The 15445-nt window shown below is 50.5% G+C and overlaps 1 protein-coding gene across 11 annotated transcripts in view; it reads left to right on the forward strand.

Annotated features, from left to right (window-relative positions):
• The window catches only part of COL13A1 (collagen type XIII alpha 1 chain), a 158817-nt gene that overhangs the window by 19335 nt on the left and 124037 nt on the right, over positions 1-15445 (forward strand). For all 11 annotated transcript variants that reach the window (XM_055274544.1, XM_055274546.1, XM_055274545.1 and 8 more), the window contains exon 2: positions 1529-1598. In XM_055274544.1, the coding sequence (XP_055130519.1) occupies positions 1529-1598 (70 nt within the window). The remainder of the gene's footprint in view (positions 1-1528; positions 1599-15445) is intronic.

Raw genomic sequence — 15445 nt, forward strand, 5'->3', positions numbered from 1 at the left:
CATGTGGCCAGATCTTTCAGTTAGTTTTTCAAGAGAAATTACAAATGCAGATTTGCACGTGAAACCACCAACTTCAAAATATTGGCAACAAATTCAATAATAATAATGATTTAAAGCTCACTGTGGGAACCATATAAAATACATTGAAAGGCCTGTTTGGCCCTGGGGCAACCAGCTTCCTATGGCTGCATGAGCATCACTGTGTGGGTTTGAATCCCAGCTGTGTTCCTTACTTCAGCCTTGACCTTGGCCAGGTGCAGTCTCCTCTCAGTGCTTCAAGTCCCTCACCTGTGAAATGAATATGGTAATAGCTAGCATTCATTGAGAACCTCCTGGGTATCAGGTGCCATTCTATGCATTAATCTTTCTAACTTTGCAGTAATCCAATGAAGTGAGGACTCTTATTAGCCCAGAGTCTGAGAACTGTGTGTTAGTCCAGTCAGCCTGGCTCTAGAAGTATCCCTGTTAACTGCTAGTCTGGCCAACTTTGTTGCAAGAATCAAGTAAGAGTCCTTATGAGACCCTTGTCACATTGCCCTGTGCAGCGTAAGCCTGCAGAGTTGACACACAGGGGCATCCTGCATGCAAGGTCATTACACATGCTCTTCTCCACTTGCCACCATGAACATGACAACTCCTCGAAGGTCAGGGTGTTCTACCTCTCTGATGCTCCCACCTCTTTGGGACCTTCCAGGTTGGCTCAGTGATTTGAAGGGAAGTGAGGAAGATATTTGGTGGAGGGGTGCAGAGACTCTTGCCATCCCCCTACTCCTGCACCCCTGCCCAGCCTGCAAATGCTAGCTTTGTAAGGGACACCAGAAGAACAGAAGGCACTGTCCCTGTGCAGGGGTCCATCAGGAGCCCAGTCCAAGGCAGGAAACAATTAGCAGAGAGCTGAGAAAAGCATGTCAATGTGCACATGAGCGTGAGGTGCAGGAAGATGCAACTGGTTTATAGGGTCCTGTGTTTGGGGTTAATTTCTTTAAGAGTGCTCCAAAGACATCAGACATTGTGATTACCAGGATGGGCTTTCTTGTCTGCTTCTTTTTTTTTTTTTTTTTTTTTTTTTGAGACAGAGTCTTGCTCTGTCGCCCAGGCTGGAGTGCAGTGGCGCAATCTCGGCTCACTGCAAGCTCCGCCTCCCGGGTTCACGCCATTCTCCTGCCTCAGCCTCTCCGAGTAGCTGGGACTACAGGCGCCCGCCACCACGCCCGGCTAATTTTTTGTATTTTTTTAGTGGAGACGGGGTTTCACTGTGGTCTCGATCTCCTGACCTCGTGATCCGCCCGCCTCGGCCTCCCAAAGTGCTGGGATTACAAGCGTGAGCCACCGCGCCCGGCCTCTTGTCTGCTTCTTATTACCCAGATGCCTGGTGGCCAGTGGAAGGCCATTAACTGCCTGTCTTTGATCCAGGAAGAGTTCTGCCAGTTTCCCCCTCTTCCTGCCCTCCTCGTCAGCCCACAGTCACTTTCCAGGGCTTGGTGTCTACGAGCTCCTGGTGACTCCTCTTGTCTGTCTCCTTGTACAGAAATGGAAGCTCCACTCAAGGAGGCGCCGGGAGGCCCCAAAGACATCTCCAGGATGTAACTGCCCACCAGGTAAGCAGCCCTGCAAACAGGTGACCACGGATGTTCCTAGGACTGAGACCAGAGGCTCTTCCTGGTGGCCATGCTCTAGCCACACCTCACTCAGGCCGTCACTTTTCATTTGAAAGACAGGAGTGACAATATCTGTGGTTGCCTTCCATCTACTCACTGATTGGCCTGCCTGCCCAACATCCATCAGTCCACCCACCATTCATTTGTTCATAGAGTATTTTATGTGCCTGATACTCTTTGAACCAGGTTGTGGTGAAGTCAGATCAGATGATGGGCATGACCGTTTTGAAAGTTATGAACTGCTATGCAGCATCAAAGGGACCATCGGCCCATCAAGGGGAGGTACCTTGCTTGCTGTGTTCATCATTGTGTCCCCAGCTTCCCAGGTATACAAAAATGTTTGTCACCTGAATGAATGACCCCATAATTGTAAGATCTTATTTTCTATAGCTAGCTGGATTAGGGCAAGGTGTGTTCACTATATGGCCTCTAGGCTACATGCAACACACACATGCTTACATGCAAGGAATGAAGGCACAAGCCAAAGGTCACAAGGTGATACTGTGTAATACAGTGAACTGGTCTAATCTAGAGCAAAAATCAGCTTTTGGCCCTTACTAGCTCTGTATGGGCGGAGCCCTGACCTGTCTATTCTAGTGCTTTCCTCTGTATCCTTGGGCCTGCTCCTCAACTGTGTCTATTCATCTGTGTAACAGCTGTGTAGTAAGGACCTGCTGGGCACCATGCAGTGTGTCGGGTTCAAGTGCATTGTCCACCATGAATGCAAATGATAAGTTACAGCTTATGAGAACTTTTCTAGGTGCCTGTTACTTTTCTAGGTGCCTGTTATTGTTAAGCCATAAGAATGACAAATGAGGAAGTTTCACTGTTTCCCTGAGGATGTAGAATGTGCTGTACCTCTTTAGAGATGGGGAAGGAAGGCCTAAAGAAGAGTTGGGGGAGACGAGGTATCACATTTAAGTAATGGCAGAGAGTTTGGGTCTGCTACTGGCCTCTGCCAGCTCAGCGTGTGGCCTCCTTGATACCCACAGTGGCAGGTGGCACTGGCAGGGTGCTCACTGGGCTCTCTGGCAGGCACTCCTCTGGCCCCAGAAGCCGAGGGACCCAAGTAACCCTCAACCAGGTCCCCAAGCCAGGGAAGAGAGGCCGACAGATGTTAAGCATATGGGAAACGAGGGACCGCATTTGCTGGAGAGTGAATGGGCTGGGGTGGGAGTCACAGTTCCAGGATGCTGCCCTGGGAGACAAGGAGACTGTGAAAAGATTCAGCTGGACCCGGTGAGAAGAGGGTCATCCGGGTTAATTAAAAGGGTGTCCAGAAGCCCTGGGAAGCTCCCTCCCTCCCTCTGGGCCCAGAAGATTGGGCCCCGGGGTCTGGGAAAGTTTTCGGGAGAGGAATGCCAAGATTAATGAGATGGGGTGGAGGTGAGGGTTGGGTGATGGGGCCTGGGCAGAGAGACCGTTCGCATCAGGGCTTGTGGGGCAGCCCATGTTTCCAAGGATTGTGTCTGTTGCCCTTATAACTCTTGGGCAATGACAACCGATTTTTGTTCAGCATATAGAATGCTGGTTAAGGGCAGGATATTTGAAGCCACAGAAGATGTAGGTTTGAATTCCATCTCCAACATGGACCAGCCTTACGACCTTCAGAGAGTTATTTAACCTCCTTGTGCCTCAGTTGCCTTGTCTGAAAAACAGGGACAATAGACACCGGCAGGGTAGAGATTCCTCAAGATAATCCTGGGAACTTCTCTCTGATTCCTAATAAGCATCTTCTCTGATTCCTAGTAAGCATGATTATTATTATTTTCTCAACTGCCTCTCGCACTTCAAAGATGCAGAGAAATCCTTATCAAATGCCATGTCCTAGTGTTGGGGGCACATTTGTGGCCAGGCAGAAGCTTGCCTTTCTCCCTTCCCTGACTTATTGGGGAAAGCACATCAGTTGTCCGATGGCCTTCAAGTGTCCTGTCCATCATCAGAGTGGGTGGCTCTTAATCGGTTTCAGTATTGTGCTTCAGAAAGTTGGGCTCAGGCAGTCCTGGGAGGCTGGGAGCTGGGGAGGAATGTGGCAGGAGGGGGAAGGACTTGGGAGAGTGCTTCTCTTCTCCCTGCCTGCTGGGAGTCTGTGTGGAACCCACAGGTCCTGGGCAGTGAGGAGAAGACCATGAAGCAGCTCACAGGGTTGGGGGAGGAGGAAATGCCATGGGGAGAAGAAAGGGCTTGACACTGGTCCTCTGCGGGGAGGGGACAGCAGCAGGGACTGAGTTGGCCAGGCATAGAGGGAGAGTGGGCAGGGGCTCCTGGGAGGGATACCCCTGCATGTTGAGAATTTCTCAGAAGGCAGTTTGTCCCAAAGCATACATCAGAGCCAGTGGGCAACACCTGAAGAATTTAAAGAGAAGGCCCCAAACAGGCAAAATCAGAGGGAACTAAGATGCTCTTCTGGCCTTTCGTAACTGAGGCAGGGAAGGACTGGAATGGCCACACGAAGCATCTCACATCATGGAATCACAGCAAAATCTCCTAGGATGGGCTGGGTCCTGCTGGGTCCCCTGCCCTGCCTCTCTCTGACTGACCTGAGGCTTCTCATGCCTTGGTACAGTAACCTCCTCAACACCAAATCCAACCTATTATAAATAACAGCAGTTACTGCTGCTGTGTCCCACTTGAGCACTTACTATGTGCCAGGCACAGGACTGAGCACTTCATGTGCATCGGTAACCTTCCTCAAACTACTAAAAATAGGTAGAAGGGAGTTCAGTTCTAACACTCTGGAATGTTTGAATATCCTCAAATTCACAAAGAGAACATCACTGTCATTCTTGCCCTTACATCACGCATTTCTGATTCTTTCCTGAGGTTCGGAGTTTATAAACCACTTTAAGGCTCCCGATCCTTGAAGAAGGACTCATACAATTGTCAAGCGCCACATACAAATTCAAAGCTTGATTCATTTTGTCTTGCCAGCACTTAATACTGTATCCCATACATAGTAGATGCTCTGTGAATGTTCAATAAATGAGTATCAGTAGTCATTGCTGATGACCGGCTGCTTCCTGGTGTTCTCCCTCTGCCATCAGCCACCTTATCCCTCACCCCACCCCAAATCTTGCCTGATGCTGAATTCACTGCTATTGGGACAAAACAAACACACTCTTCCTGCCCACTGTGGTTGCTGAGATGGAAGCCTAGATCCTCAAACCGGTGCCTGCCCTCTGTGGCCAGCTAGGCCAAGCCAGAGTCCTGCGGTGGGTGTGTTCTTCCTTGTGGCAGCCTTGGGCCCCTGGGCGGCACCCAGAAGGCCTGGGACACATAATCATGGGCAGAAAACCTGCCTCTTTCCCTTTCTATCTGACCTTGCCAGCATCCTCCTGGGATCCTCCCTGTCCCAAAATAGCCATCTACTGGCTGAGATCTGGCTGCATCCTGCTTCTGGGCTGCGTGCGCTATTTGCCAAGGGAGTGATGGGCTTGCAGGTCTGAGAAGGATGCCAAAGGTCAACTCTCAATTAGGAGGGTCATGGCTGCCAGAAGTTCAGAGGAATAGGGGTGAGCCCTTAGCACAGCATATGGCCTGGTGGGACAGGAGAAGGATCTTGGGAACAGATATACATACCATGAGATTTCCTAGGCCACTTGAGAAAAATACAAAGACCAAGGAAACTTTCCCATTCTCTGTCCCTTTTCTTATTAACAAATGAGGAGCAGGACATTATAAGTCTAGCCAGCAAGGAAGCAGCTACTTCAGGCCCGCCATGCTGGGGCTGGGTGGGGCTGGCCTGTGTCAAGTCCAGGGTGGGGCAGGCAGTGTGAAGTATGACATGTTTTTGCACCCAGAGGGAAGAATGGCTAGCTCAGCTGCTGAATGAAATCACTTCGCCGTCAGAGCCTCATCTCCAAGGGAAAGGGTAGGCCAGAGTCATGCCCTGACCACCAAGGCCAAAGGGCTTGGACTGCAGCAGTGGTGGCATGGGGTTGATGTGGTCAGGCTTGTGCACTAGCGCCATGGCCAGTGCTGCAGAGAGGATGGATGAAAGCGGAGAAGTCGCCTTCAGCCAGCCTAATGGGAGAGGCCACAGCTGCCTTCCAGGTCAGTGTGCTGGTGAGGGGTGCATGAAGTGCCCAGGAGCCAAAGGAGCTGGGGCTCTGGGAAAACTTCACCGAGGAGTGGCCTTGGAGGTTGTTCATAAGGAACAAATAAGCAAGTGGGAAGGCATATTGTTAGGGCATCATAGACTCCATATGGTGTCCACATAGGCACATAACAAGATACCCTCCCAAATACAAGGACTTAGACAAGGTGGAGGTGGAGGTCTCCCTTCCCTAGCAGGCCAGGGCTGGGATCTTCATCTTGTGGCATCCTCCTCTGGCAGATGCTTCCGTTCTCGCCACCCCATGACCAGCACGAAAGGGGAACAGGACAAGTGGAGTATGTGCTCAAGCCCTCAAGAGCGAAATTTGAAAAAAGAGACACAGATCACTTCTGCTCACAACCCATGGGCCAGAACTTAGTCACGTGGTTACCCCCAGGTTCAAGGGAGGCCAGGCAATATTTTTGGTGGGTGGCGATATGCCCAGATAGAACTTTATTACGATGGCGGGTGGGAGAACAGATATCGAAGAACAACTAGCATGCTGCACAGAGGACATTCCAGGCTAGCTGAGGGACTGTCATGGACAAAAACTCAGAGGAGCGAGAAAAAGGCAGTAAGTTTGGGGATGACATGCAGTTGAAGAAATCTGGAGCACAGAGCAGTAACGAGAAATGAGGGTGGGAGGAGATGTCAAGACTGCAAAGGGCCAGGCTGAGGCTGCCCAGCTCCCTCTGTCCAGTAGAAGGCAAATGATTTCATCCAGAGGGTGATTGATTGGTAATGGCTGCCTGATTGATTGGGGGGCTGTGCTGAGTCAGCTTCTGAGCCTGTATCCAGGTTCAGCAGAAAATGTGGTAATTGCTTATTCATGTCTGCTCTGGATACAGGAGTGGTGGGGGAGCAGTGCCTCTGCCCTGGCTGTGCTGTCCTCACAGGAGATGATGTGGCATCAGAGAAGGTTTGGGCAGCAGGGATGTCACCTGATACAATTTGTATTCTAGAACAATAACTAGCAGTGATGTGGAGCCTCGCCTAGAGGGGACAGCAGCCCCTTCCAGCAACGATAGTCTGCAATCCTATGAATAGGGCTTTATTTTCCTATGAGCTGCTATTTACATTCGGGTTGTAATGGCCTCTCCAGCCTTGGTTGTTTTTCCACAGCTGATGAGAGCTGGTGCCCACACATCCTGAACCCTACTCTCTAGCTAGCCTTGCCCTATTTTCCCTGGCACCAGACTTTGTCCCCAACAGCCTCATGACGTTTACATGGGCAGGATCTGTAGCCAGAGTTTGGTCACAAACCAGGCTCCTCTTATCTTCCCTGTGCTGCAACAGAGCAGACCCATAGCCCCCCTTCTTTGTGGTCCTTCTTATTTCAGACTTGATTTATTTCAGATCTCAGGAATCTTCAGACCAAAGCGTCCTTTGTTTCCATCAGTGAAGAAAAGATTCAAGAATTGATGGTTATTTTAGGGAGAATATTTAAACTAAAGGTATACTGTTTCAGGTAGCTCCAAAACCCTGCTTTACATGCAAATAATTGATGGGCTACTTCGGGGTCATTCTTGCTATTTCTTAAAGCAGATCCCCTGGGGCCAGGCTGCTAAGAGATCCTACTGTTCGATTGCTGTTATCGTCAATATTCAGACCCCCCTTGTTCTGCTGCAGCCAAAGTGGTGTGCTTTCCCCTGCGATGTTAGCCTCAGTCCTCCCCACCCCTATCTCTTCCTCCTGACTTTGCAGCCCCACCCCGCATGTCCCATCTGGCCTCCCAGACACCCAGGTGCAAACCCACAATAGCAACATCAGTGCCCCTTCGCCTTCACCCACTGCACTCCATCAGCCAGGTTCTGTCAACTCCACTCCTCTGCTCAAAAACCATCCATGGCTCCTCAGTGCTCATACCCCCCACCCCAAAGATAAGCCCACTTTGTCTCTCTAGCCTGATCTCTGACCAGTCATCCGCTGTCCTCCTTTTCTTTCAGTAAAACTGGGCTGCTCCCCTGCCGGACCTTATAGTGTCCCACTTGCACACAACTCATGTTATTCTGGTATCTTTGTTCTCAGTTTCTACCTAGTGAACTCTTGACCCCTCCATGTCAGCTACATCATCCCTGCAGCTCCTTCCATCCTCTCCTCCCCACTTGGCCTTGGCCATGAGTTCTGCTATTTGATGAGTATATTAACATAATGCCTGGTGTATGCTCGATGTACGATCCAGGCAAAACCACCCACTGGGACAAGTAATTTGTCCTAAAATGAGAAGTGCGAACAGACCAAAATGTATACACCTGCAGAGGTTTCTCCCTGGCTGCTAGCATTAACCATTTGCTTCAGACGGTGTAGGTGCTTGAGAGCAGCATGTGGTATGAGTCTCTTACACAGCTAGCTTTTGTGAGTTTCCAGCCAGGGCGAGCCTTCCCACCTACAAACCACACTGGGCAGCTTCCTTGCCATCTCCGCCTGGATCCTCAAAGGGCACACGATGAAAGCCAGCACCTTCCCCCCACCTGGCCCTTTCCAACATTCTCGACCTCTCCCAGCATCTAAGCCATGACCTGGGCATCAGGCTGAACACCACCGTTTCCCTCACACCCCGTCAATCACCAAGTCTCATTCATCCCACTCTGTCAATTTCCTCCACCTCCACCGTCATCACCCTTGTTCAGGCTGCTGCCACCTGACCTCCTCCAAACCCTTCTTTACACAGAAGCCAGAATGGCATTTTTAACATTGATGCATAACTCCAGTTAACCAAAGCACTTCAATACTTTCCATCACCCTTAGGATAAGGCCCTAAATCCCTAACACAGCTTGTTACCTGCCCTGACCCCCCTCGCCATGATCCCTTCTGCATTCCCAGCAGGCCCCCTGGCAGCACTGGTGCTGCTGGTTGTCTGACCACATTTGGAGTGACAGACTATGGCTGAAGGGAGCCCCGGCCAAGCCAGACAGAACATTATGCTTTAGAAATCAGCCAGTCCATAAAGCTTGGACTCTTGGCTCCAAATGAAGGCCCTTCCTTGGCCGTTGCCGCCCCGTTTCAGGCAAGTGGCCTGTTCCACAAGGAAGGTTGGCCATCACCCTGGAGAGGGCCCTGGGTTTAAAAAACACTCCTCGCCCCCCACAGCCATAGCTCTCTATGCCCCTCATGGGGTAGATGGTCAGGTAACTGGCATGGGTGAGGCCAAAATGACCACAGCTGCTGGGAGACCAGGTGCTGCGCGGCTGCTAAAATGCTCCACCATCTGCCCCTGGAACAACCTTTTCTCTCAAAGCCCTCTGGCTCTGCATTTCAGAAATGCCTGGGGAATTCTCCAAAGTTCATTTCTTCCCCATTTCCTCCCAAAAGCACTTCCAGATCCCCAGCCCTCCTGGACGCTGCTGATAATGTGTTTCTCCTAGATCCGCTCTGATAACACTGGGGTGGTCGGCTGAGATTTGTAGGGAAATAAAAATAAGGAAATGGAGGGTTCCGGAAAGGCCAGAGGAGCCCTGGACTGGGAATCAGTCCCAGACCTTGAGGGACTCTGAGCAGATTGCTCTCCTCTCTCTGGGCTTTGGTTTCCTCGCTGACATAAAAAGGTGAATGACTGAAAAATCATTTGGCAGTATCTGGGAAAGTAAAGAATCATGTCCAGTAAAGCAGCTCCCTTCCTAGGCCCTTCTGAGAGAAACGCTCGTCTGTGCATAAAAGAAGAAGAGCTGCTCACTGCAACACTGTTGTAGTAAGAAAAAAGGAAAAGAGAAGAAAAGCCTAAATATTTGTCAGCAGGAGTGTGCAGAGATATGTTGTGCAGTATTCAATTGCAGTACTTTCATCAACGAAAATCCACACACAGTAAACAGGATAAACGAGACCTCCAGACTCAGCAATTCCATGGCTGGATCTCCTCCTCTGGAAGGAAAAAAGCAAATGACAAGAGAATATTTACAATATAAGTCATTTATCTAAAGTTAAAAACATAAAGACAATACAATACAATCTTCAACAATTACATGCATAGATAGTAAACATGTAAAGAAATGCATGGAAATGATAAACATCAAATTCAGCAGGGAGGAGGGATTGGGTAGAGACTGGGGTGCTTAGGGAGGTTCAGCTACATGGGTAGCTGTTAGGCTGGGTGGTGGGTATGCCAGGTTCAGTACACTTTTTTTGTAATAACTTTATTGTGATGTAATTCCCATATACAATTGGCGATTTAAAGTGTACAATTTGATGGGTTTTCTTACATTCACACAGTTGTGCAACCATCGCCGCAATCAGTCCTAGGACATTTTATCATCCCAAAAAAAGAAACCCCATTCCTTTTAGCAGCCATCCTCCATTTTTGCCCACCCCCCGACCCCCAGCCCCAGGCAAGCATTAATCTACTCTCCATCTTTATGGATTTAGCATAATGTTTTCAAGGTTTATCCATGTTGTAGCACGTATCAGTACTTCATTCCTTTTTATTGCCAAATAATACATTATATTGCTTTTAAACCTCTCTGAATGTCTGATATATTTCAAGATAAAACATCTTTAAATCATAGACTTAATGAACGGATGTTGTTGAATTAGGGGATGTTGAAGGAATCCTTCATGTCTGCCTCTACCTAATTGGCGGTCTTCACCACCAAGGGTGTATCATTGCTTGCTGCCTAAATCCTGTGTGCGTGCACCCTCGGCCACCTGTGGGCTGGTAGCAATGGTTCTAACCCTGCCAGGACCCAGATCCAGGGGGTCAAGGCCTGCTCAGCTGGACTCCGACACCTGACCCCCTCTGTGGTGCTCTGAAGCGCCCTTGCTCTTCCTCTGCCCGTGCTCAGTGTCACTTCCTCTGAGATATCTCCCTTGAATCTCCCAGACACAGCTGGGGGCCTTTTTTCTCAGTTCCTAGAGCTAGAAAACTAACTCACCATGGGGTGGCTATTTGGTCCCCTGGTGAGAGAGCAGCAGCCGGGCTTACAGCCCTGCAAGCTTCTTAAGCTTCTGAGCATCAGTCCTCACCCTAGGAAAATGAAGATGTTGGTGCTTGCCTGATAGACTCGAGGTGACTGGGAGACAAGTTATGTATGAAATTTTTCAGGGGTGGTGAAGGATTTGCTTTTATGCCTCTGACTCACTCACTGGACATGAAGATTGTCCTGGGCATGAGCTGTGCTGTCTGCAGGAAGGAGCAATGGACTGGCTGCAGGAATTGCAATACTCACTGCCCTGGGAGAGGCAGGCTAACCCAGCAGTTACAGGTGTGGGCTCTGACTTCCCAGTAAATCCCAGTAGTCCCAGTTCTACTCCTTATTAGTCATGGTACTGTGGATGGGTTACTCTCTTGACCTCATGTAAAATGGGAATGACAGCACCTACCTTATTGGACTGATAGGCTCAATGTGGGGCCCGACACACACTTGGCTGGAAATGATTGTTAGTTGCCATGATGATGGTGATGATGACATGAGTGGAAAAGGGCTTTGGGTGACATGGGGCTGTGAGGAGAGGTCATAGTCTTTGCCCAGTTGCATTCAGCCATGTGAGATCCCGAAGGCAATGCCATGCTTGCCACTGAATGCAAGAAGGTAATGTGGTATGGCTGCTCAAAGTGTTGGCCTACTCCTACTTCCCTGATCTGCCCTGTGGAAGGCTAGGCCCTTCCAACACTATGAAAAATGCTGGATGTTCTATTTTTGAGACACTGTGCTAAGGCACTGCAAGAGATGGGCGAAAGATATATCCGCCCTTAAGGATGTGATATGGGATTTGTCGCAGGTTTAGGGGCCTTAGTTGGAATCCCAGCTCTCTGTTTTGCTCTCAAGCACTGCAAAAGCCACCTACCCTCTTGAGTTTTCACTTGCTCATCTCTTACATGTAAATAAGGATCTTACAGGGTTATTATGAAAGTTCTTGGTCAACCATGGAGATACAAATGGAGGATATTTGGCCGACCTCGTGGCACAATGGTAGTACGTCTGACTCCAGATAGAGGATATTATGGGAGGGGAGTTGGACTGGTGCACAATCCAGTTATTTTGTAGAAGGTAGACCTTGTTGAGTGCTGTGGGATATAAATAAAGGGCTGTGGACAGGGCAGGGGAAGGGTGAATTACAAGTGCAGGTGACCATTGATTCCTTGGAGTGGACACTGGAACTTGCTGGTGATACTTAGTGTTGGAGGGCCTTGGAACCCCCGGTTTATGAAGAAGGACTCGCCCTCCTTCGCCCCACTCCATCCAGCCACCACGCGGAGCAGGAGCTTCTAGAGAGCCGGACTTGCCTTAAAGGCTGTGTTTGTGCCCCTTCTCCAGACAGAGTCGAGCATCCTCTCTCCACATCCTGAGAGGGAATGGGCTACATTCGTAGCAGCTGTAGTTGGGTTGGAAGTGATTCTGGATTTTGCAGGAAATCCATTGTCCAAGGAACTCTCCAGGGACAGTCAGTAGGAGAACACGGGGCAACTCAAGCCTGGAAGGTAGATCGCAGCACGCGCTGCCTGGTCACCTCTCCCTGTCTGCCAGGCTGCCTGTCTCAGAGAGACCAGTGGAGGAGACCTGGGGAAGAAAGACACCATCCTGTTCCAGCTCCCAGGGGCGTCATTCACTCACATAATGATTCCATGTGTTTGTATCACACCCTCACCCATCAGAAGCCTTTCCCTTAGCACTTGCCCTGTGAGGGTGGAAACTGCAGCCAGAGGAGTTAAGTGAAGAAGGACTGCCCTTCTGGGCAGTTACAATAACTGGAAGTTACAATAGCTAGATCGAGCACCCCCATCTCTCCGCTCCTCACCTCAGCCCAGGCCAGGAATCCGTGGCCAGACTTCTGGACTGGCTCTGTGCTCTTTAGGGCTCCAGGATGAACATGGACTACATCAACAAGCATCCTGGGTCCACATGTGGGTAGACGGCTGCTCCACGCCCTGTGTTCAGCAACGTGGGATGCAAGGTGATCAGGCACAGTTCCTCGGTCCAGGGCTGGGCAAGTGCTAAACAGAAGCATAGGCATCTCATCTGGAAAATGCAAGAAAAGGAGTGACTACTCCTGAAGGGAGGAATCAGAAAAGGCTGCATGGAAGAAGTGGCATTTGAAGGAATCCCTGAATGGCAAGTAAGATTTCAGTAAATGAGAATATACACAAGGACATTTTAAAACAATGAAACAACATAATAAAGAATAGAGACCTGAACAACCGTGTTTTTTCCACACACACCCCCACACCCCACACCCCACACCCCACACCCCACTCTGGGAAATGAGGAATGATCTGGAGTGGTTGTAGTAAGCTCACGGGGAGGGATGGAGTAGGAGGTACGGCTGGAAAGAAAAGTTGGGGGTTGGGGAGGCAGACCGTGGAGGGAGTTGAACACCACCCTGAAAGCCAGCTTCTATTTGGTGGGTAGCGGGAAATCACAGAAGGTTTCTCAGAGGGATGTGATGTATCCAGCTGTGTATAGCTCAGTGTAGAGGGTGAATTAGGGGCAGGAGAGAAGCTGGGAATGGGCAGCAATCGTCTCTCTAAGGCAGCAATCCCCAATCTTTTTGGCACCAGTGGCCAGTTTTTCCATGTATGGGGATGGGGGGATGACTTCAATGGGCAGCAATGGTCTCTCTAAGGCAGCAGTCCCCAGTCTTTTGGCACCAGGGGCCAGTTTTTCCACGTATGGGGATGGGGGGATGACTTCAGGATGAAATTTTTCCACCTCAGATCAGCAGACATTAGTTCAATTCTCACAAGGAAACTGCAACCTAGATCCCTCACATGCTCAGTCTGCAATAAGGTTTGGGGTCCTATGAGAATCTATTGCCCCCGCTGACCTCCTGCTGTGAGGCCTGGTTCTTAACAGGTCACAGTCCAGTCCTGATCTGTGGCCCAGCGCTTGAGGACCCCTGCTCTAAGAGAAGACACAGAGCAGCAGAGGAAGCAGGTGAGGGGAGTAACGAGAGGGAGGTTGCAGAGGTAACATTAGCAAGTTCTAGCTACCTACTAGGTGTGGGCCAAGGAGGGGTTGAGGCAATTATGAGCCTGTGCGCCCAGGTAACTAATAATAACCATGGCATATATTCAACAGATGACCTTGGACCTTGTGCTTTAAATACAATATCACTTACATTCTGATCAAGCACCCTGTAATGTAAGGCTATGGCTATCCACACTTCAAAAATGAAGAAACTGAGGCTCAGAGATGTTCAGGGTTTGCCTGAGGTCCATGGCTAAGGGACAGAGGCAGGACTTGAACCCAGGACTTTCAATGCCAGCGCCTTTGCCCTCCGGACAAGGCAGAGCAGAAGGGGAGTAGGTTGGAGAGGAAGGGTCAAAGTTCTGTTTGGGACAAGCTGGAGGCTGGGAGGTGGGGGATGCAGGATGCCTCATGGAAGTGCTGAGGGCCCTGGAACAGTTCATCCAGAGGGAGAGGGGCTAGAAGCCCATCCTGAGCTTGTGGACTTAGAGAAGAAAGACCTTACCTGTAGCCATAGTCTGGGGACAATGCTCAGGGAAGTGGCCTCACCTGTAGCCATCTGCCAGCGACACTGCTCATGGAAGAGAGAGAACAGGGGTGCATCTTGCTGGAGAGCTGGCTAGAAGCACTGAGGTGGGAGACTTTCTGCCCCAGGACATGCCCAGAGCCCAGGGCCCTGTGCCCCTTCACCCCGGACTCACGACCCTGCCCGCAGCACCCATGGGTGTTGTGCAGCTTGTCCCAGGCTGCTGGGGGCAGAGGAGCTCCCTGCCCTAGACCCAGTGGAGGGTCCCTTGATCTTGCCACCACCTGCTCTGCCCTGAAGGAGAAGGTTCTGCCACAGTGATGTTAAAGGAATGCCAGATGCTCCTCTGGAGGAAAGGGGCAGCAAGCAGGAAGAGCCCACGACCTCTGCTTGGGCAGTTATAAGGGACTAGAAGGTGGGACATGCCAGACCCACGGATGTAGTCCCTGGCTCTTCCTCCTGGACCCACCCAGGCGGCCCACTCCCTCAATGACTACCCCCACTCTTGTCATAACCCAGCCAGCCTCTCCCCTTTTACTTCCTGGCAAGTCCTGTTCAGCCACTGAGGTGACTTGGGTGGCCTCTGCTGGCAGTGGCACTCTTGTCCCCACACATCTGGCCCTCTTCACTGCACCCTCCCGCCAGCTCTCCAGTTTACGACTCACACTGCCCCATTCTCCTGATGACGACCCTGACGCTCAGAATCTTTGCTGGAGGATACGGGGTTAGGCAGCGGCAGGGTTGGGACTGGAAATAAGCTCTGAAACATCAGAAGGCAAATGCCCCCCAGGGACCCAAGTGCTACCCTGGAGCACAGTGGGAAACCGAGGACTCGGCAGTGGCCGTGACGCTTGTCCAGGGAGCGTGGAGTTCAGATAAGGCTGGAGGATGTTAATTAGTAATGATAACAACAACATCTATTAAGGGCTTACTCTGTGCCGGGCAGTGTGATAAGCATTTTATTGCATTGTCTCATTTGATCCTCATAATTACTCTATGTGGCAGGTACTATTATTATCTCCATTTCCATAGAAGACTGGGGCCCAAAGAGGTTCTGTGTGTGTTGAAGCCAGAAATTAAGTAGTCTGAGTCTGGGCAAACCAGAGCAGCGTCAGAAGCTCCCCCTGCCAACCCCTCGCTCTCTCTCTCTCTCACTCCCTCACTCCCCACCAAACAGTTCTTGAGCACTGGCTCTGTGCCATGCCCTGTCCTCAGGAGACAGAGAAGGGCCCACAGTCCAGGGAGGGGAAACACACAGGTAATGCA

Source organism: Symphalangus syndactylus, chromosome 4 (assembly GCF_028878055.3).
Source record: "Symphalangus syndactylus isolate Jambi chromosome 4, NHGRI_mSymSyn1-v2.1_pri, whole genome shotgun sequence".
NCBI classification, from domain to species: Eukaryota; Metazoa; Chordata; class Mammalia; order Primates; family Hylobatidae; genus Symphalangus; species Symphalangus syndactylus.